Source organism: Pteropus vampyrus, unplaced genomic scaffold (genome assembly GCF_000151845.1).
Source record: "Pteropus vampyrus isolate Shadow unplaced genomic scaffold, Pvam_2.0 Scaffold207, whole genome shotgun sequence".
Taxonomy (NCBI): domain Eukaryota; kingdom Metazoa; phylum Chordata; class Mammalia; order Chiroptera; family Pteropodidae; genus Pteropus; species Pteropus vampyrus.
The window spans coordinates 526,888-547,194 of record NW_011888988.1 but is presented as its reverse complement, the minus strand read 5'-3'; the positions used below and the strand labels follow the sequence as shown (position 1 = coordinate 547,194).

The following is a 20,307-nucleotide window of genomic DNA, read 5'->3' as shown; positions in this document are numbered from 1 at the left end:
GAGCCACACAAGAGGGTTGGGGGCTGAGGTAGCTTGCCTGGGATCCAGGAGGCTTCTTATGAACCATTCTAGAATACTTCCTCCGTGGGTGCTTTCGTGCCCCACCCCACAAGTGGTGTAGGGATTTTAGAAAATTCTAGCCCTTTCGATCCATCCCACAGGTAGTCTATAAATGTTCATCATGAGCTGGATGGCCAAAGAGAAAGTCACCAAAAACTGCCATTCCAGATGCAATGTCCACCTGTTTGGCATGACCGTTGCCCTGGGAGGAGCGACGTACTCAAACTCAGGTCCGGAGAAATAGAGATGGGGCGGGGTGGGGGGTGTAAAAGACTTGGGGTTCTAGGTCAGTTCAGGGTCTGGAAATGAAAGCCCCCTGAGGTGGGCATTGGAAATATGGCCAGGTCTCGTGTAGGGATCTAAGATCCTGGGGTAGCAGTGACATACCAGCAGTGGGTAGGCAAGGGGGACCTAAGACAAGATCAATCTAGCTGCCAGCTAGAGCTTGAGGCAGAGGCTGGGGAGACAGCAGTTTGCAGGAACCCGCAGAAATTTGGGGACCTATTCATTCTCTTCTGTTCTGGAGCGGGTGGACGATGTGTATGAGCATCCGGGCTGGGCTGCATGTTGTGGGAGTGGAGTCGGGTTCACCTCTCCCCTCTCCTGGTGCAAGAGGAGCTCCCGTCTCACTGGGCTTCTTTCTCAGACCTGGAAACTTCACTCTTCCCTCTGGGCAGGCTGTGTGTTCTGGGGCCTTCCACAGAGCAGCAGAGCCTGGGGATGAGATAGCTCAGGCGGGAGCAGTTCAGCTATTCCTAACTGAAATGCCCAAGTTTTGTGCACTCACTCCAGAGAGCTCCTGGAGTTGCTAGCAGCCCTCTGTTCTGACTTCTCCCTTACCTTCGAACTAATTACCTGTGATCTCTCCTCCTTGACCTGGGTAATGTGTGTGTGTCGGGGGTGGGGCGGGTGGGGGTGGAGGGAACCGAGGAAACTGAGAGCATCTGTCAGGACACCCCAGCGAGGTTGTTTTTCTTTTCCCTTCTTCCACCTCGCGGCTTCGCCTTTCACCCCAACCCTTCCTCATCCTGGAACTCGCCCTCACTGCTAGCATTACCGAAAAGAGCCTTTCCCCTCTGTCGCCCCGTCGACCCTCTTCAGGGTCCTGCTGGTAAAGAGAGGGCAGGGCAGACTGCCCTCTCAGCTCCCTCCCTGTCCTCAGCAAATTGCATTAGGATGGGGCAAATTGGCTTACAAAGCAGTTAAGTGGAAATGACATTTGAAGCAATGTGCAGTGGAGATGGTGCTGAGAAGCAGCAAGATCCGACACGGTAAAGTCCCGGAAGGTGTCCTTCGCCCAGGGACCCCAAGTCTGACGAGGGAATTCCACCTGGCCCTGTCCTTTGACAGGACATAAAGACCAGGGCCCCTTACAGCCCAGAGCAGGGCAGGAGAGTTGTTTGGCACTTCAGTGCAAGAGTAATCGAAGAGTAAAAGGTGGTGTTGCATGTGTATCGCCTGAAAGGAACCATGTCATTACAAGGTTGGTGGCTCCCTTTCAGAGCTGGCCTGAATACCTGCCCCTGTCCCCAAAGCTCCAGGGAATATATACCCTCTCGACAATCAAAAGCTGCAGGTGTGGGAAACGTAAAAGTTCACCATCCTGTTTTACTGGAGTCTGCACTTAAAATGAGGTTAAAAAGAAAACCCTCAAAGAACAGCTACTTCTCTCTTAGGTCCCTTTCCTATTCACACACTCTTCTGATTCCGTTAATCTTTATTTCATGGGCATGTTACAAGAAAACACACAGGAGTGGGAGGAGAAACCAGTGACACAGTTAAGTATACAGGGCAGCAGCTGGCAGCAGCCTAAACTCGCCAGTTCAGGTCCTATGAAATATTTATGGTGCTGGAGTTGTCACTGTTTGGAGTTTTATAGTCTCTCTCCTGCCTCCTTTTCTATTGCTGCCTCCCCAAGATATGGAGTTTTGTGTTGGGGGAGGCGATTCCTGTCTCCAGAAGCAACTCTCTCCGCCCCCCCCCCCATCCCCAGCTGTCTCACTGCGTTGCCACACAGCTGTCTCCACACACACAGACTGGGGCTCAATATACTTCTGTCCATCATAGCAAACGGAGGGACTGAGAGTGCCAAGCCAAGCCCCCCACCCCACCCCCATTCTGATCATAAAGAGACTGGAGCATTGTGTTACAGTCTGTTAACTACAAATAATTCAGGACTGTCCACAGGGAGACTGGCAGAAACAGGCTTCGAGGTGCCGTAGTTTTACAGTTCATGTGCACGGCCCCCTCCCCATCACTTCCACCCTTGCTCAGGGGCAGTCTGTAATCAATTCATTATATGGGAATATTCTGTTTCTCCCCTGCACATATGCTCCGTTCAAGCAATGATGAATGGAACCGATTCCCTTATGGGAAACAGTTTTTTCACTTAGTTACAAAGATTTCATGCCCGATTAGAGTAAATGAGGGTGGGTGTGTGTCCACTTCTTTTTTGGTCATTTCTAAAGGTGAGCCCTGTGGAGACAGAGAGAAAGGCAGTTCTTTCTGGGGTCAAACAGCTGGTCCCAAGGGCCCAGAGGGATGGAAGTTCAGAACAGGATCCCCCGCCCCACTTTCTGCTGGGCTTAGCCCTCAGGCACTGGCGGGGGGACATTCCCTGGCATGGGGCATATGGAACTTCTTTATCTAGCTCCACACTGTTCCATCTGGAATTGAGGGCAGAAATAGAGGCGAGAAAGTTCTTTGTTGGGGAACAGGATCCCTACTGGGTAAGAATGTAAAGAGAGGAGAGGAAGGGAGGTTGAGAGCTGAAAGGAAAGGCTTAGGCCTGAGCAGTGCAGAGGTCCCCTGCTCTCACAGTTGGTTAACCATTAACCCCCACCCTGCCCTGGCCACATCTCCCACTAGAGTGAAAGGCTAGATCTCAGAAACCCAGAGGACCGGCAGGCGTCCCCCGTGTCCCCGTGTCCCTGGCTCACCCAGCAGAATATTTGCTCTATCTCTCCTCCCCTGCTTCAGCCCCAGGCTCAGGCCTGGCCCCCACTCACCCTTTTCTCTCCCACTTTCCTGGCACCAGCACCCTCTTCCCACCCCCTGCCAGCTGTCCCTTCACCGTGGTGGTGCCAGTTGTTTGCATGGCAGGATGCGTGTCAGAGGCCAGGAAGCAGGCAGGCCTGTGGGGAGAATTGATTGAGGAGAGGGAGCTGGTTTCACAGTGGACTCCAAAGCAGGAGCTCCAAGCTCGGGTTCTGGACCACTTCGGCCATATGTATCCGCCCACGACGTTTGCTTGGAAGAGGGGGGTAGGGAGTACGGAAGAGAGTTTTTGCCAAAGTTCCATGCTCCTCGAGGAATGCTCAGTTTTCCTAGCATTTGTCACTGTGGATCTGGCCTGTGGGTCCTTGTTTTGGATCTCTGAGATTAGACCATTCTATCCAAGGCCTTTCCAGAAGCATTTCCAGCTCATCAGACCTGGTGTCCTGAACTGCAGAAAAAAAACAGCAGATGGACCAAAGATGCAGATCTTTTCAGGAGCCTGCGTGCACATGGAAAGACTCAAGTCACAATGTAGAAACAGTCATAGATAAACGGAGAGAGGCAGAGTGACAGAAAAGGAAGATAAAGAAAGAGACTGAAAGTGTGCATAAGACAGAAAGAGCCGAGAGCTAACAGGAAGGCAAATGGGGAAGACCCTTCCAGGCATCAGGGAGCTTCTCAGTTTTCCCTCCCTAGGGCCGAGCTGGTTGGCTGAATTACCTGGTTATCTCCACTAGAGGGGGCTCTTGAAAACCAGGCTTCTCCCTAAACAGTGGCTTTTGTGCCTTTTGTTTTGCTTTTTTTTTTTTCAAGAGAAGGAAAAAATAGATGAGATATATTAGAAACTCCCAGCTGTCACTACCCAGAGACCACAACTGGTAGGATCCTATTGCCAGTGGGACCACTGGGCCCTGTCTGGTTGCCGGGGAGTGGGAAAGGCGCCCGCAGCATTAGGCCGAGGTGCCCGGCGTGGTTAGCAGCTCAGGGCAAGTCCTGCGGGTCAGGATGCCTCTGGGGCGGGCGGCTGGGAGGTGGGATGCCTTCTCAAGTTAGCAGACAGTCCAGTCTGCCGGCTGGCCCGCCACAGGCTCTTGCCTTTCTTTATCAGCGACAGAAGTTTGGGCCCATCCGCAAAGCGCCTCCACACGCCTTCCCTCCTTCCAGCTCCCTAAGTGCGGACTTTCCGAAACACTCTCAGGTGATTGCAAAACTGTTCCTGAGGACGCTTTTTAAAAAAGCCTTTTCAGGAACTGAACGCATGTCAACGTTGTATATCTGATTTCATCTTCGTCTTCGTTTTCTCTGTGGGAGCCTTTCTCTGAATTATAATTCCCTTTTCATTTCAGCAGAGGACAATATGGAGAGAGAGCTGAGTCCAGAGGGTTTTTTCATGAGGAGATAATAACCGTCTAGGAGGGGCATGGAAAAGTATTGAAGTTTTGGGACGGGCAGAGGGCCAGAAACTAGCATCTCCTCAGATCTGATACCAACCCCTGATATTTAATCTTGACTTCCCTTTGGCTCAAATTTACCTGGGGTCGAAGGGGCGGGGAAGGGAGGAGAGAGAAAAGAAAAAAGAAGGACAAGATAAATGTATCGTGCTATGCGAGTCTGATCCTGCTTCTCCTTGGCTAAAATTACTTGTGGTAGCAGAGGTCAAAGGCAGTCGCGTTGCCCTTGGAAAGTTCAACTTGTCTTTGAAAAGAAAGAGTGAAGGAGAGTCCTGGGGCTCAGAATGAAGAGCCATGAATGAACTCCCCTCCTTCCCCTCTCCTTCTCCTCTGCCTCCCCCGGGACGCTCCATTCTCTCGAAGCTCTGGGAAGGGGACAGAGGCTTCTGACAGAGGTACCTCCTGTGCTTCCCTATGCTGTCTAGGGAATTAAACTCCTAAGCTCTCTCCTTTTGTATCTAAACAGCCTCCCTTGCTACCTTAGTTTCTTGTCTGGGGATGGAGGGCTGGAAGAGTGAGGGCGGAAGTAGATCACGCCTCCAACTGTAATCTGCACGTTTGAATTGTTACCCCACACTCCTGCCCTTGCAATGAACCAAATAGGAAGACACTGAAAACAGGAATTGGAATCCTTTTCAGTTTAAACAAATAGACGCCGGTCACTTATGTAGTGCTAGCAATGGAGTAGCTCTCTTACTTTCAAATGCGAAAAAGTAATAGATCCCACCTTCAAAAGCTTTACAGTATCCTCCGGGGAGGGAGAAGTGCATAAGCCAAGTACCCCCAAAGAACTTTGGGGTAAGGCAGAATGGGGTTAACAGTGCCCTGGGGAGTCAGGAAGTGAAGGCGCAGAAGCTCCTGGAAGCTTTTACTCGAGTCCATGGAAAGCGCCTTGGGGATGAGCCAAAACTTTGAGTGCTGATAAGGAAAGGCCAGGAGAGAGACTCAGGTGCCCGAACCTCACAGTTTCCGGTAGAGAATGGCTATCTAACCTCTCTCATTCCTCAGCCTCTAAGAGCTGCCCCTAAGCATTTCCCCCCTCATTCTCTTCCTTGGATTTTAAACTGACAACACTTGGGGTTGTTTTCTATTAGTCAACATCTTAGAGCAAGATCTCCAGTCCCTCACTCCTGAGGGGTTTCACATAGTATTCTATGTAAATTGCATCCCTTTCCGGTCCCCTGGAGCTGGCCGGTGCGGTTCATCAGGAAATGTTATTACTCATCTGTATTCACATTTCACTGTCCAGAATCCTGCTGTTAACTCACCCTCTCTTATCGGGAATGAACTCATTAAATGGATCAGACCTGAGGGGAAAAAAATCAGATTTTACCACTACCCCTTGGCTGAGCTCTGCCATATGTTCGCTACCTGGCCTAGGAACCACTGTCTGTGCAGAAAGGAGGCAGAGAAGGATTAATGGAGGGAGGTTAGGAGGAGGCAGACTTAGACTCCATTTAAAAACGGTTTCTGATACTGCAATGGAAGGTGGTGCTCTTCTTATACCTTGAAGTGTTCAAATCAAGTCTGGCGTCGGGAGACCCTGAACTGGGACGGACTGAACTAGGGGTCATGCTTGGGATTCAAGAGGCCTTTGAAACCCTTGAAAGTTTGCTTTCAAGACATATGGAGATAGCTGTCTACCTACCTCTCTATATCCGAAGAGGAGTGTATGACGCCCCCCCATGTAAAGAACCACTACCCCCCAGTCTCTAGACCCTTTTCCTACCCTCACTTTCTGCTTCCTACCCTGGTGTTGGAATGGGGGCTTCGGATGAAGAGCTGTAACCGCAGGGCTCCCCACATCCACAGGGTAGATGACTCACCCTCTGAGTAAACGAGAGAAATCGGGCCAGGCTCAGACTGTCAGGGGGTTGTAACTGCTCTGCAGCTACGGGCAAGTCCTTGACCCTCTCTGAGCAGGAGGCAGGGCAGAGGGCAACTCCCTTTAAGGGAGAGAGGCTGGAAGGTTCAGGAAAAGAGGAAGAGATAGGTGAAACAACCCGCCTGCCCACAAAAGCAGGAGGACAGACAGGGCAGACAGTGGCCGGAGGGGATGTTGCTGCTTTGAAGTGCTTTCCTGCTTCGTGAAAGCGAAAGGCCTCGCTGGGCTGGGTAAATATTACGTTGGCCTCTGACCTCCCACCGCCCCTGGCTGCTCCCCCAGCTTCCCGTTCTTTCCCGTTCTTTCCCGTTCCTTCTCCTGAATAACAAAGTTACCTGGGGGGGCGGGGGGCAGAGCATGTTTTCTGAATATGGGGGTTCTCAGTGGGAGCCCAGGCCAAAGCCAGACAGGAACACCACACTCCTTCCCAGTCCTCACACAGGAAAGGCCTCTTTTGAGTCAGCAAACAGCGCTCTGGTGGCCCCCGGTGGTCCCCTGGTCCACTTTGGCGGGTGGTGATGTTTTCTAGGAGAGGTACCGTCAGGATTTCACAGTCCCCTGACAAGACTGGCCCCCTACCTTCACCCCAGCTGCCTAAACCATCCCGACTGGTCCCTCGACTCTCTGTTGAATTAAAACCCACACTACTAGGGTTTCTGCTAGGCGAAAACTCCAGGGTTTATCCGGAAATTAAGAAAATTTGAGCCCGCCGCCCCACTGTGAGTGGCCTCACGCTGGTGCAAGAGGTCTGGGTCCAACCGAGAGGGTCAAAACAGATGGTCAGGATGAGTCTGGTGTCAGGGTGGGGACCCGACAGCACAGGAACAAAGGGCCTTCCTTCACACTTAAGCCCTTCCTCCTTCCTGAAAGATTTCTCGCCTGCCCACCGGGGCTCGTCCTCCATTTGCTCCCCGGTCCCAGGAGGGAGACACTGGGACAGCTGAGGCCTGCCCCTTACGCCCCACTTCGGCTTCCCCGGTCGTGCGGGGGGATGAGCGCTTGGCAGGGCTCCCCAGGCGCCCTCACTTGCCTTTGTTTCTGGAGCCAGGCACAGCAAGATGGTCAGGGGATTCGGAAAAATGACGATTTTTGCAAACGTGCAAAACTATTCTAAAATCTAGAGCAGGAATAAAGCCAAGCAAGGGACGTTTTTCTTCTATCTTTCTGAATTTGTTTGGAACATCTGAGAAAAGTAAGATTTTATTTTAAAAATGTCTCTGTGCTATAATATGAATAGATAAAGGCTGAAGACTCAGTGGAGACTGGAAACTGAGAGGAAAACCAGTGGTGATCCTGGCACTGGGGCCACGTGTGTGGCGCAAGGTCAGCATGGAACCATTGGGGCTGGAATTCGAATTCTGAATTTGCTACCCTTATGGTTTTGGTGCCATCAGATCTCGGAGTACAGATGAATGCTATTGTCATAGAACTGGTAGGGTGGCATTTTTCTGGAAGTCTACCTCCCAGGGCAGGAGAAGGGGCAGGTTTCATGCGCCTCTGGCTACCTGTCTGCAATAGGCTTACATCTCACTGCAGACGGAGCTGCTCGGAGTATGGGTCCGGATGGGGCAGACACAGCATGAAAAACATTTCCAGGAGTCGGGTGCCAGAGCCCGGGCTGGACCACGGCCTTAGGGATTAGATCCTCAGCCAGTGCAGGTCACTGGTCACGACACAGCAGGAGATCTGGGCAGAAGCACCTGCTGTCTTCTCCCAGCCCAAGAAGCTCCCCCACAGCCCTCCCAGCTGAAGGACAAGAGCCCTGTCCCTTATTGGAAGTGCAGAGCAGAGCGTCCTGTGCATCGGAGAGCTCTGTCCGTGAGCCAGCTGTGGAAAACGAATGTGACAAGGTGCCTTCATTTTCTTTTCTAAAATATTATTAAGAAGACAGTTTGAATTACAAAGGAAATAGGTATTCTACATAGAGTACTAGGAGAAAATGTTTCTGAGCATTTGCTAGTAACTTTTCCCCAGGCCCACATCACGTGAAACCTAAGTTCAAACTGGGGGAGTGGATTGCCTTGAGTCACACAGTGGCCAGTCGCTGCTCTCATTTTGAGGAGGTTTGTTCGCCCCAGCCTAGGCCAGTCCACCCTCTTGATGTGCCCAGTTAGCCACCTTCTCTTCTCAGTCTCTTCTTCCCTGACCTTGTGCCCAGAGATCTCTCTTGGGTTTGAGCAGAGAAGCAGTATTCCCCCAAAACTGACCCCTCCCTTTCTCTGCCAGTCTGCTGGCCCGTAGAACATACCAACTGCCTCTCCGTGCACTGGGCAGTGTGCTTTAGGAAGCCCCCACCCCCACCTCTTAAATAGCTCCGACCAGCTTTCCCCCATCCACAGCAAGCCTTGCTATTTGCACAGTGAATGGCTCTGGCAAGGCCAAGCCTTCCCTCCCTCCCGGAGAGGCACTGTGGGCACTGTTTGTGTTTCGGTCTCCGTAGACTCAGCATTCACTACTTGAAGAGGGTGAGACAATGACCCGAGCAGCTGCCTGTGGACTGCTGGCTGGGGGCTGCTAGCATGTCGGGCCAACCAGGCTTTGTGCACCGTGCACCTGGGAGCATTCTCGGGCAGCCATGATAGATCCAGAGGGGATGGGGGATTTGGGATCCGGACGACCTGGTCCAGGCCACCTGATTGGCTTCCCCCTCGAGCCCCAACTTCCTAGGCCACACTTCCTACCAGTTGTACCTGGGACCCTCGGAGAAAGAATAAGGCCCTGGCTCTTAAGGAAGCAGACATTTCTGGCCTGAGGACAGGAAGAAGCAGAACTCTTGTGCAGGTGAGAAAAAAAGGAAGCTTCACCAGGAGCCTGTCCGGGTAGAAGAAAGGCACATTACTCGCAAGGAGGTCGAACATAATTTAATGTGACTGAACAAATGTGTATTGAATATTTGCTAGATATTGAGAGGGAGGCAAGTCACTGTGCTGACTCTTGAGGAGCTTACAACGTGCCAAGGGAGAAAGGGAATGATGCAAATATTGTCATGCCACTTAAATATAAGTATTTCAGGAAAGAAGTGAAAGAGATTAACCAGAGCCATCTGACCCCGGAAGGGGCTGTCTAAGGAAGGAATGAGCTCCACGTCATTTGAGGAATTCAAGCACAGGTTGAAAGTTGTCAACCAGGTCTCAAGAAGGGATTCTCGTGTGGAGCAGAAGGGTGTAAGTGGTGGCCGAGATCCCCACCCACCTCCAAATCTTCTAACCTTGAGTCTCCCTGTTTGCTGCTCAGTAAATTCAATGAAGGAAAAGATGAAAAGTGAAGTTGAGTGTCAGGTCTGCAGCTGCTGGCCTTAATTTCTTAGTAGATAGAGCTGGTCTTCACACCTTCACCCCCAGGAGTCCCCTCAGAGCAGGGTGCAAGGAAGGCTAGGCTGGACTAAGCCCTGGTTTCGCCTGAAGCCAGAATTCTCCTCATCACGTTAATATGAGCTCTCCCTCTGCAAGCAGGGGCACACCCCTCTGAACCGAGACTCGGTCAGCTCTCTGTGCAGCCCTAACTTCTAATCATTGTCATAAACGGGGTGGAAGCAGCTGCTCACTCCAGTCTATTATCAGCTTGGTTGGAGACAGAGAAATTTAAATGACAGTAAGATGCTTAGCAAAGAAACGAAAGTCGATGTTAAAAATAAAGAAAACAAGACAGCTTGTTTCATCGAAATAGAAGGGTTATTAAACAGCCTTGAATTAATCAGTGATCTGCCAGGGTTGGGAGCTGAAGAGCAGCAGGGCCAGGGGAGCTGGGAGAGACGGGTGGGGGAGAGAGGATGGCAGGTGGGCGCCGCCTGTGCTCTGGGGCTGGCTGGACTGACCCGGGAATGTTACAGTCTTCAGAGGGGTGGTGGGCAGCTAGTAACAGCGGGTCAGGGAGGGAGGGGACTTAGGGACTTTGACACCCCAGCCTCTGTCCCTAGGAGGTCCTGCTCTTGGATTGTTTCCATCTGCTACCACCTGGACCACCCCTGGGTCCAATTCCAGTCCTCGGCTTCTCCCCGTCCCTCCTTGTCACCAGCTAGGGCTGGACAGGAGCCAAATGGCATTCAGTGGATAGTCAGAATCTCTCAGCCCCAAGTCTTTTCCTCTGAACTCAACTCTGAGTTGAGCTCCTTATGCCCCACCCCCATCCCGCAAGAGTGTCACAGTATATCCCTGAAGGATGGCCGGTCTTGCCTACCTGGAGGCAGAGAGTGATCTCTGCAGTAAGTGCTCCTTACAGCCCCAGACAGCAGAGAAACAGGGTGACACATTTAACTCCAGGATCCCCACATCCAAGTCCTACTTCTACATCTAGTACCTTCGTCACAATATTTCACTTCAAATATACCTATGAATTAGTGATGCTGACGCTACTCTCTCCCTCACAGGCTTGTATGAAAGATACTAATTAATGGTGTAACATACGCGAAATTCTTAAGAAACAGTAAAATCACTGCACAAATGCTAGTTCATATATTTGTGGGGTCCCTTGAGACCTCAGAACAAGCCATCAGAAGAAAAGTTTTGCAGAGGGCACAGAATGGGTCTGGGCGGAAAGGAGACTTGCTCACATGTTGGCGGGGCTGACAGGCCTATGAGCACATGAGCACCCATCCCGTCGGGGTGTGCAAGGGGCTAGATCTTGAATCAGTCACTCCAGGCGCATTTTCTTTGCTCTTTCTCCTCAGCCCTCCCTTCCGAGTCCCCCCTGGCTGCTTACCCTTTGCCAGTCTCCTCTCCCACACCCCATTCATCATGGGGGCCGGATTCTCACTCAGGGAGTTCTTTTCATCTCTCCGCCCCAGGTCCCCCCACGCTGCACCGTCCTGCTGCTTTCCCTCCAGCACATTCTTCTCCCTGTCAGCCTCTCTGATAATTGCTCCCTTCACTTTCCCTTGCAGTGGGGTCGAGGTCCTGGATGTCCTCAACCGATAGGGCCTCAAGGGCCTCAAAAGTCTCTTTTCCCCTGCAATCTCACCCAGGGGCTGATGCCACTCCAGGCGTTAAGAGTCCCCTGGCCAAGTATACGTGCAACTTGGCACAGACAAGCCCCTCAGGTGGACAGACCTCTGCCAAGAATGCCAACCACCCCGCAGTCCCCACGCGTCCCTTTTATCCAGCCCACAGCACTTCCCCTGCTCACACGTGTGACTGCGAGCTCGCCTGTTACTTAAGAGAGGCTGCCTGACAGCTCAGGATCTTTCTTGCAAGAGCTCAGAGTCTCAGACAAAGAGAGAAAAATAATAGAAACTGAAGGTGGGAAGGTACAGGGTGGGGACACGGCCTGCTTAAGAAGCTTCCTCATAAAAAGGGAGTTATAGCTCTTTATTGGAGAGAGGAAGAGACGGGGAGATAAGGGAAGGCGATTCCTGCTGACATGCTGGCCAGACCCCGCATGCGAAGGGCCCAGAAGATCTGGGCCTCCAGCCCTCTGTTCCAGCATCTCCTCCTCCTGTGGGGCAGCTTTACTCTTTCCTCCCTTCCTTCCTGCCAGGGAACCAGGGTGAATCACCAAGCGCAGCAGACGTGGCCTTTAACTCACCCTCAGGCTGTGAGAAGTGTTGGGGCGTAATCTGGCCGGCACGGGCCCGAGGGGTCTGTGGAGAGTGGCTGCTGAAGACCAGCTGCGCCTAGTTTCTCCCGAGAGGCCAGGGTCTGGGGAGCTGGGCACTGAGTCATCATGTTCCCCAGCACAAGAATCACCCCTCACCTGGCTGAAACAGAGCCCTCAGCCTTTGTCACTATCGTACAGGGCTGCCGTCACTGCCAAGGAGAGGATGCCCTTGTACAGTGTTGCTCCAAAAACAGAAACAAGAGTAATCGGTGTTTATTCAGAGTTGTAGAGTTTACAGAAACACTTTCACATCCATTATCTCATTGATTCTCACCACAACGCTGTGAGGTGTCCTTTTACAGCTGAGGAAACTGAGGCTCCGAAAGGTTAAATAACATGTTCAAGGTCAAAAACAAGGAAGTGATAGAGCAAGACTTGAGCCCAGGTCTGTCTCTGAATCCCAGTCTTTTCTCTGTGCCCACCGCCTGGCTACATGCGCCACAGCGAGTCTGCCTCATGGAAGAGCCCTGTTCCGAAACCTTCCTGGGCCGTCTCCCCACCCCACTCTGCTCCGGATCACCTCGTGTCGTCAATTGACCATTTGTTACAATATACTTTGTATTTGATCTATGACATTATATGATTCGCGGCTTTGGAGCTGTCTTGCCAAGACTTTGCCTGTGCAAGCCCTGGATGCATCGGGCGTTCTTTGAAGGCAGAGCTGGTATCTTCCTATTCTTCTCCATCCTCCTCCCCACCTCATCCACCTAGCCAATGATATTTGCTCTTCACCCAGTGGGTTCAAGATGAACTTTTTAAAGTCAGGATCCTTCCAAATGGTTCACTCCTTTCTTCACTGCCACCAGAAGCTCAGTTATGACAGATCATTAAGCCAAGTGTGGTGGTTCAAATCACATCTTAGGGCAGACGAGGTGTTGAGAAAAGCCAGTGAGTATCCCCATCTCCCCTCTCCTCTGCTCCCCATGGTTCAGACTAAGCATAGACTGAATGAAAGGCACTGGGCTAGCCCTATGGGATGCTGAAGGGCGTGAGGTATTGTCTTGGCCCTCTAAGAGCCTCCAATTCATGAGAATATAAGAGAGTCACATAACATACGAGAGCCAACACTGAAACGCAGTATGTGCTAAAAACAGCAGTTTCTAATTGACTGTGTAAGAGAAACAGGTGATTGGCGGTTGGGGAGGTTCTAGAGGCTTCATGAGGCTTTGGAGGATGGACAGGGTTTTATAGGCAAAGAGGAAAGTGGAGATGGGCGTTCCGGGAAGAGGAGAGCACAGAGGTGAAATGTGCAAGGTATTCTGGAGACTTGACAGATGAACGAGTTTGCTGGAAGTGGGGTCACTCTGGGAGAGATGAGAAGGGGGAGGTTGGAGAAAGTCAGAAGAGCTAACTTGGGAAGGACTTGAACTTGCGTGCTTAGCAGTCCAGCCTTGAGTCTATCTGGGCAACAGAAGGTATTTCTATCGGTGGATATCACACTCTGGCCATGTGCCTGGCAAAGTTAGACAAGGAGTCTGAGGCACAAGAAATGAAGCAGTACCAGGCACACCTGGCAGGACATCTACGGCTGAATCTTAGCTGCTGATGGCTTTTATCAGGGTCCATCTCATCTGATAGTCTTGGTGACAGCCTTGCATGCACCATTTCAGGGAGGCTACACCAGGCTTGCTGGTAAAGAGGCCCACTCTTGATCTTTGAGGAACTCTGACTTCTAGAAATGGACAGTGTTAAAAAATGCACCTCGATATGGCAATAATGGCCACTTTCCCCGACAATGATGAAGCGGAAGTGATGGGGAGTGTGCTCCTTGTCCCCAGAGCACTTCAGTGGCCCACCATGGGAGCCACTGGGGACGGAAAGACAGGAAGTTCTGCAAGAGAAACAGGAAGTGCTCTCACCTGGAGACTTGTTGGGGGCCATTAAAATTTTTCTTCACGAGGAGAAAGACTCAGGACAGTTTTTCAGGAAAGTAAGTGGGGTTGGGGGCCAGTCCGTTGCCTGAGAGCTAAGATGAATGCCTGGTGTTTTGTTTGAATTCCCCCCCCCCTTTTTTTCTCCTTTTTCCTCCCACTGCTGTGAATTGGAGCTGTGTCATTATTCTTTGAAAACATGACTGTGGTTAATGGCAGCATAATATGCCATCATGTGGAGTAACTGTAATTTATTTAACCATTTCCTTGGGCACTTTCTACCCTGTGTCCTGCTCTCCTGCCATTTCTACCTCAGAGTCCCTGGCTCTGCCACGGACAGTAAGGGAAGGTAAGAAGGCAGGAGATATATCTCCAGGCTTCCCAAAAAGATCATGTGGAATTTCTCTAAAAGATGACTGCCAGCTGGCAACCCTCTTGCCACAAAACACCCCTGGATTCCATCTTGTGACATACATAACTCAATCCATGCCACCCCCGACCCTCAGCCCTGCTCCATTACCAAAATGGGAGCCTCCGATTTTGACCTTTAAAATAAAGTACTTGCCAAGTATTACTTAACATTCTAGTGAGTCTTTCCAGACCAGAGATAAGAAGATTTGGTTAAAAAATTATGCTAAATATCTAGGCAATGTGGAATAGTAAGTGTGGGCATCAGAAAGTTCTTCTTCCTAGCAGAGTGATGCTAGTCTAGTTATCAACCTTCCTGAGATTCTGTTTTTTCATCTGTGAAATGGGAATGATAATATCCATCTTGCAAGATAATCACAGAAATTTTCATTGCAAAGAATCTAGCATAGTGAGCTATATAGCAGGTGATAAATACAAATAATAGCTGCTCCTCTTTATTTACTATTTTGTTATAGAAACAAATGGGAGTCGCTATTATTATGCTACTCACGGACCTTAGTGTATGAGATCTCCTAACATGAATCTGGACTCGACTTAGCAGAGTCATGTCCTCACTTTTATTCTTTTGCTTGATTTTGGAAGGAGCCTGAGAATTCCTTTTCCTGTCCTTTAATCCTGTAATGCCTACCAGAACAGCAACCCACTACTAGGGTGGATTAAACAGGGTCCAGCTTAGAGTCAAGGGAGAACTGGGGTGACCTTTCTGAGCACCCCCCCACCCCCACATAGTGCCAAGGGCAGGCTGGTCCCCAGGGTCTGCAGCTCCTAGCCTCAGAGCCCCGCTAGCCAGCAGAAATTCTTTCTGCCCCAGGGGTGAGGTGGCTATGGAAAGGCAGAGTGGGTTGAGGAGGGCAGAGCCCCAGAACGGGGAGGGGTCTGGGGAGGTGGGGAAGAAGGCAGCTGCTTGAAATTGATTGCTCCTGTAGTTCAGTTTATACCATGGGCTCTCTCAGTGCTGCCCGGGTGGCGACCTTTAGATAATAAAGGGAATTCTGGGAGATTTCTGACAGGCCCATGACATATGGGGCAGGTCTGCAGGGTCAGGCATGTATCTCCCTGTTCCTGGCCCCGGGGTAATGAATCTTGTTTTGACTTTGCAAAGCCAGCCCAGCCAGCATGCCCCCACCCCCTTCCGCAACCCCTCAAGTGAGTGCGCGTCTTTGGAGCCTTCATAACTCAGGGAGACAACTCCAAACTTTTACAGCCTGTGAGAGGAGAAGACAAACACTGGATGTTTTGCTAAGGCCCTGGGAGAGCTGCTTCAGTTTCCAGGGCTCAGTCAGAGTCCACTGGGAGACCTGGGGAAAAAAGCAACAGAAAACCCTCCCTGGCGTGAAAAGGCAGGGGTTCCCAGGACAGGCGGGAGCGGGAGCAGGGGTGGGATTGAAGGGAGATGGCTCCCTGGGAGTCACAAAATATACTCTAAGGTTCTCGGGGTCTAGGAAGTGACACGCCGACTCTTCTGGGCAGAAGCAGAAGAACAGAGCAGAGCAGGCAAAAAGACTGGAAACCACTCTGCAGGAAAAGCCCAACCCAAGTGGGTCTTCTGGGCCCAGGTGTTTAGCTGGGGAAAGAGGAAGCGTGTTCTGCCTCCAGTCCTCGCAGTGATGTTAAGAAATCGATGTCTCTAAGCATCGTGGCCAGTGATGGCTCATACCCGCCCCCTCGCTACCAGCATGCGTGCTTGCACTTGCAAGAACGCATACCCCTTTTCTCTAAAATAACAATCCCTGAGCCAAGATGCTAGAGTCCATTACTCTTCCCTGCCAGGTTAGTCTGCTAGAGCTGCTGGAACAAACGGGGTGGCTTGAATAACAGAAATGCATTATCTCACGGTTCTGGAGGCCAGAAGTCAAGGTGTCGGCAGGGTTGGTTCCTCCTGAGGGCCAGGAGGAAAGGCTCTGCCCCCGGCCTCTTTCCTGGGCTCGTAGATGCCACCCTCTCCCTGCGTCTCTTCATCTTTCCTCTGTGCCTGTCTGTCTCTGTGTCCAAATTTTCGTTTTTGATAAAGACAACGATCATTTGGATTAGGTCCCACCCTGATGACCTCATGTTAACTTGATTACCTCTTAAGACCCTACGTCCAAATAGTCACATTCTGAGGTGCTAGGGATTAGGACTTCAACATACGAATTTCGAGGGACACAGATCAACCCATTACACTTGCCATCCTGACTTCCTGACCAACATCCAGCCCCTGCACTTCAACCTGTCACCCTGCATCTGCCCACCATGCCATGTGTGAGGTAGAGACCGTCGCTGTCCTGAGCTCGTGTGGGCTGCAAGGGCCTATTGCCAGAGCAGAGAGCCACACGCAGCCCCGGTCACTCAGCCCCTCGCTGCCTCAGCACCTAGAGTGTGGGCTCTTCCCTCAGTCTGAGTGGGGCCGTCAGGGCCTCGCTGAATTTCCTTTTCTCACTCCTTCGTTATCAGCGATTGGATCTGGTTTATCCATCTGTGAAAGGAATTGCATGTAACGACAAGCAGGGGATCTCTCTTCTCGTGATGAGAGAAGGTGACTGGATACAAATTGTCACCCAAAAGTTGTGTTGACACATACTGGGGGAGAGGGGCACAGTATCATCTGTGTCACCTTCTCGGGGAAGGATGCCAAGAGGGCCTGTAGGCAGACACCCGTCTTCCTCCTCTGTCTCCCCTCACCTTACCTCCTCTCTCGCTCCGTGGCGAGGTAGAGCTACTTAGCTTCACATAACAGCACAGAGTCTGGGGTGGGGAAAATGACATGCGATTAATGAAGCAAACGCAGCTGGTATAGCAGTGACATCTAAATTGTTCCTTTGGTCCCGTTATTTTCTGTAAGAAATTCTCCCTCTCCCCACCCCCACCCTCTTTTCCCTTTAAATCGTGTGCATAAAATACGCTAATAACAATCTTCGGTGTCTGTACATGAGTGACAGCTGAAATAAGAAAAAGACTAATCGTACCTCCTGCAGCCCTGTCACATGGAGATTAAATGAGTCTCTCTCCCCCCTCCCGGCTCACCACCTCTCTCCCCTGTTCTCTCCTCTCTCTCCTGGTCTCTTCTCAATGAGAATCATGGGCATTTGAATAATAATATTATAGACGCCATCAGGGTGACAGTGGGGAAAAAATCAGCTCAAACCCATGATTATTCCTTCAATCTAATAATTATTTAAATACCAGATAACTCCTTTCATTCTAATTGAGGCCTTTCAGCTGCCGGCATTCCCCGGGGCCTTCGCGTTCGCCCTCTCGCTCACCTTGTGCTTCCAACGTGCCTGGACTACCTCCGAGGTCGCTGTCAGACAGTGACGCTCGGGATGTTTGCATGTACAGCCGCGCAAATGACATTACGCGGGGTCCTTCAGGGTCATTCCACCCGCAGGGGACAAGCTGGGTCCTGCCATCACACATTTAGACATTTTATCCTCATCATAGACTTTAATTCATAGAAATGTCTAACGGAGCCTTCTGAGGTCATTGGGACCCGTCCCCTGCCTCTGGGTAAACTTTTTCCTAGACAGCTGTCGGGAAAATTCACTGTCAGAAAAGCCCATAATCCCCAGCAGTCCTCTCTAGATTGGACGTCACCCCGCTGACATCTAACTTTAATCCCTTCTGCTGCAGTTTCTAACTCTTTGGGAAGAAGAGGCTTCCTGTGATTAGACTCCATCTGACCTGTCTGGGAGGCCCTCCGTAACCCAGAGGGATATGGCATCGGATATTATAGCCCCCAAGTCACAACACGGGTGCCATTCCCGTGTGCGAAGACTGCCTGGGCCTGCCTGGGCGTCGAGTACATCAGAAGCAGTCATTCTCCCCAGCGCAGAAGGAAGCCATTCTGAGAGCACTTCTTTCCCCCAGCTCTGCCTCTTAATCTCACGCCTCCTTGAGTCTGGCCTGGGCACCACCTGCCTGTCCAGGCCCAGAGCCAGGCTCAGTTCTGCCCGTTATGGGGACACCTCCATCAAAGGCACCTTCTTTTCCCAAACAGGGCAGCCTCAAGACAGACCATACTGATTCCCAGGACCCTTTCACCTACACAAGGAGACACAAGGAGCACTAGATGTTTTGCAGAGCTCTGATTGCTGCCTGTCCCTGATTCGTTTTGGGTCACTTGGGACAATTCATTTCCTTTCCATAGGTTTCGGTTTCTTCATCTACAAATAAGTCATGGATTGGCATAATCGTATAATCTCCTCCAGCATGGGTCCCAAATTGCTGCTTTAAAGGTGCTATTAAATAGGAAGAAGCTGAGGGTGGGGTGGAGATGGCCTTCCCTCTGCCGCGGGAGAGGGAGGAGGTGGGCGGATTCTGAGGGCGGCTGCTCGCTCCTCGGACTTCACAGCCCTCGTTGCCGTGCTTACTCTTTCTGTCACCATCTGGCTCCTCGGGAGCCTGGCTGTGTGAGCCACCTAGTAGGTGCAGTCATAATAATTGGTACCCTCTATCGTTGTTGTTTTAAAGAATATCACAGCCAGGATGGTGCTGGTAATAGTGCTGGTGATGACCGTATAGGTGGTGGTGATGGAGGTGGTGACGGTTACTACAGGTGGAGATAGTGCTGATGGCGGAGCTACAGATGGGACCACAGGTGTGAGATCTACTATCATGAACTTTGACTCAATTTGGCAAAATCATATCCCAACTCTAATTCCTCTTCCTACCAGCTCCTTTTGCAATAAGGGAGGTGAAGTGAAAGCACAGAGGCATGTGCGCCCAGAGCTCCTGAAAAAGGCAACAGAGTGGGTCGGCAGGGTGGAGAGAATCCCGCACTGAGCCAGACTGGAAATGCCTGAATGTCATTTCCTCTCTGCTGTGCCACTGACGCCTGCAGCAGCTGATCGGGAAGGTATTGCGTGCCTGCACTGCTGTCACCAACACCCGCCTCCTGAATCCTGATCAGGGAGATGGTGTCGTCAGGCCCTCCAAATAAAGTATTTAGTGACACCCGCTTCCCAAAGAGGCAAGCGTGGCCTCGGCTTGGCATCAGGAGTGCTCAGAATAAGTTGTTCCAGGAGACTCTATGGATAGGGTGTCCTGGTTGGAGACTTGGGGTGGGGTGGGGAGAGGGAGATCGGTAGGAGAACAAAGACTAGGCAAGTTTTGGCTCTTGAGAACGCGTGTGACAAAGTGATTCACAAACTGAACAGATAGAGGAGAAGTGATAGAAAGAAGGAGCCATCAGAAAGAGGAAACCGCTAACGTGGATATTAGCAAAAAATCGGGGTTAGGAGGAACTGCCAGGTACAGAAAGTCATAAGCATATGTTCACTGGCTTCTACCAAACTGAAGATGGACAATTCATTCCAAGGCAGATCATGGAATGGATCGAGGTAAAGAGCCAGAAATATTGACAAATAAATTACTACTAATAAAGATTAATGTATGGCAAACACTTAAAACGGGCTGGGCATTATTCTAAGTGCTTTATAAGTATTAACTGACTTCATCATAATAATCTTATGAGGCAGATGTTAGTACTAATCCCATTTTATGTAGATAGTGAGATAGTATCACAGAATGGCTAAGGAATTGACCAAGTTTACACAGCTATCGGCTCTGTTTGAATCCAAGCATGTAAGTTCAGAGTTCATGCGTTTATCCATTGCATCACACAGCTTCTCATCAGAGGTACAAAGGTGGGTGCCTGTCCCCCTTTTTCTGAACTTGAATAGGAAACTTGATCCTTGCTAACTAGGCCTGCTTTAGAGCAGCTACCTGGTTACATCAGCCTTGGCATGAAAGGATGGGGGCCCTAAGATGGGGCATGAGCGTTCTCTGCCACCCCTGCACTGCAGGAAACCAGGCCACCTCTTGACTGCAGTCCACCAGTGCCTGTTGCTCCTAGATGAGCAACCCCTGAGCCCCATGAGATGAATCTGCTTGGCAGGTCTCCAGGAGCAGTCTGATCCCAGAAGAGATAAACTGGTTGAGGAGTGAAAGGGAAACAGCGGTCTGTTGAGAATTCCTGGCCTAACCAATTTTACCAGATAGAATGGAAGGACCTCAGCTGCCATCTCAGTCACAGACTCTAGGC

At 51.0% G+C, this 20,307-nt stretch overlaps 1 protein-coding gene across 1 annotated transcript in view; it reads left to right on the top strand.

Moving 5' to 3' along the window:
* The first annotated feature begins 89 nt into the window (after positions 1–89).
* PLXNA2 (plexin A2) overlaps positions 90–20,307 on the top strand; it is a 212,899-nt gene continuing 192,681 nt past the window's right edge. The window contains exon 1 of the mRNA XM_011372463.2: positions 90–290. Coding sequence (XP_011370765.2) covers positions 173–290 — 118 coding nt within the window. The 5' untranslated portion in view covers positions 90–172. The remainder of the gene's footprint in view (positions 291–20,307) is intronic.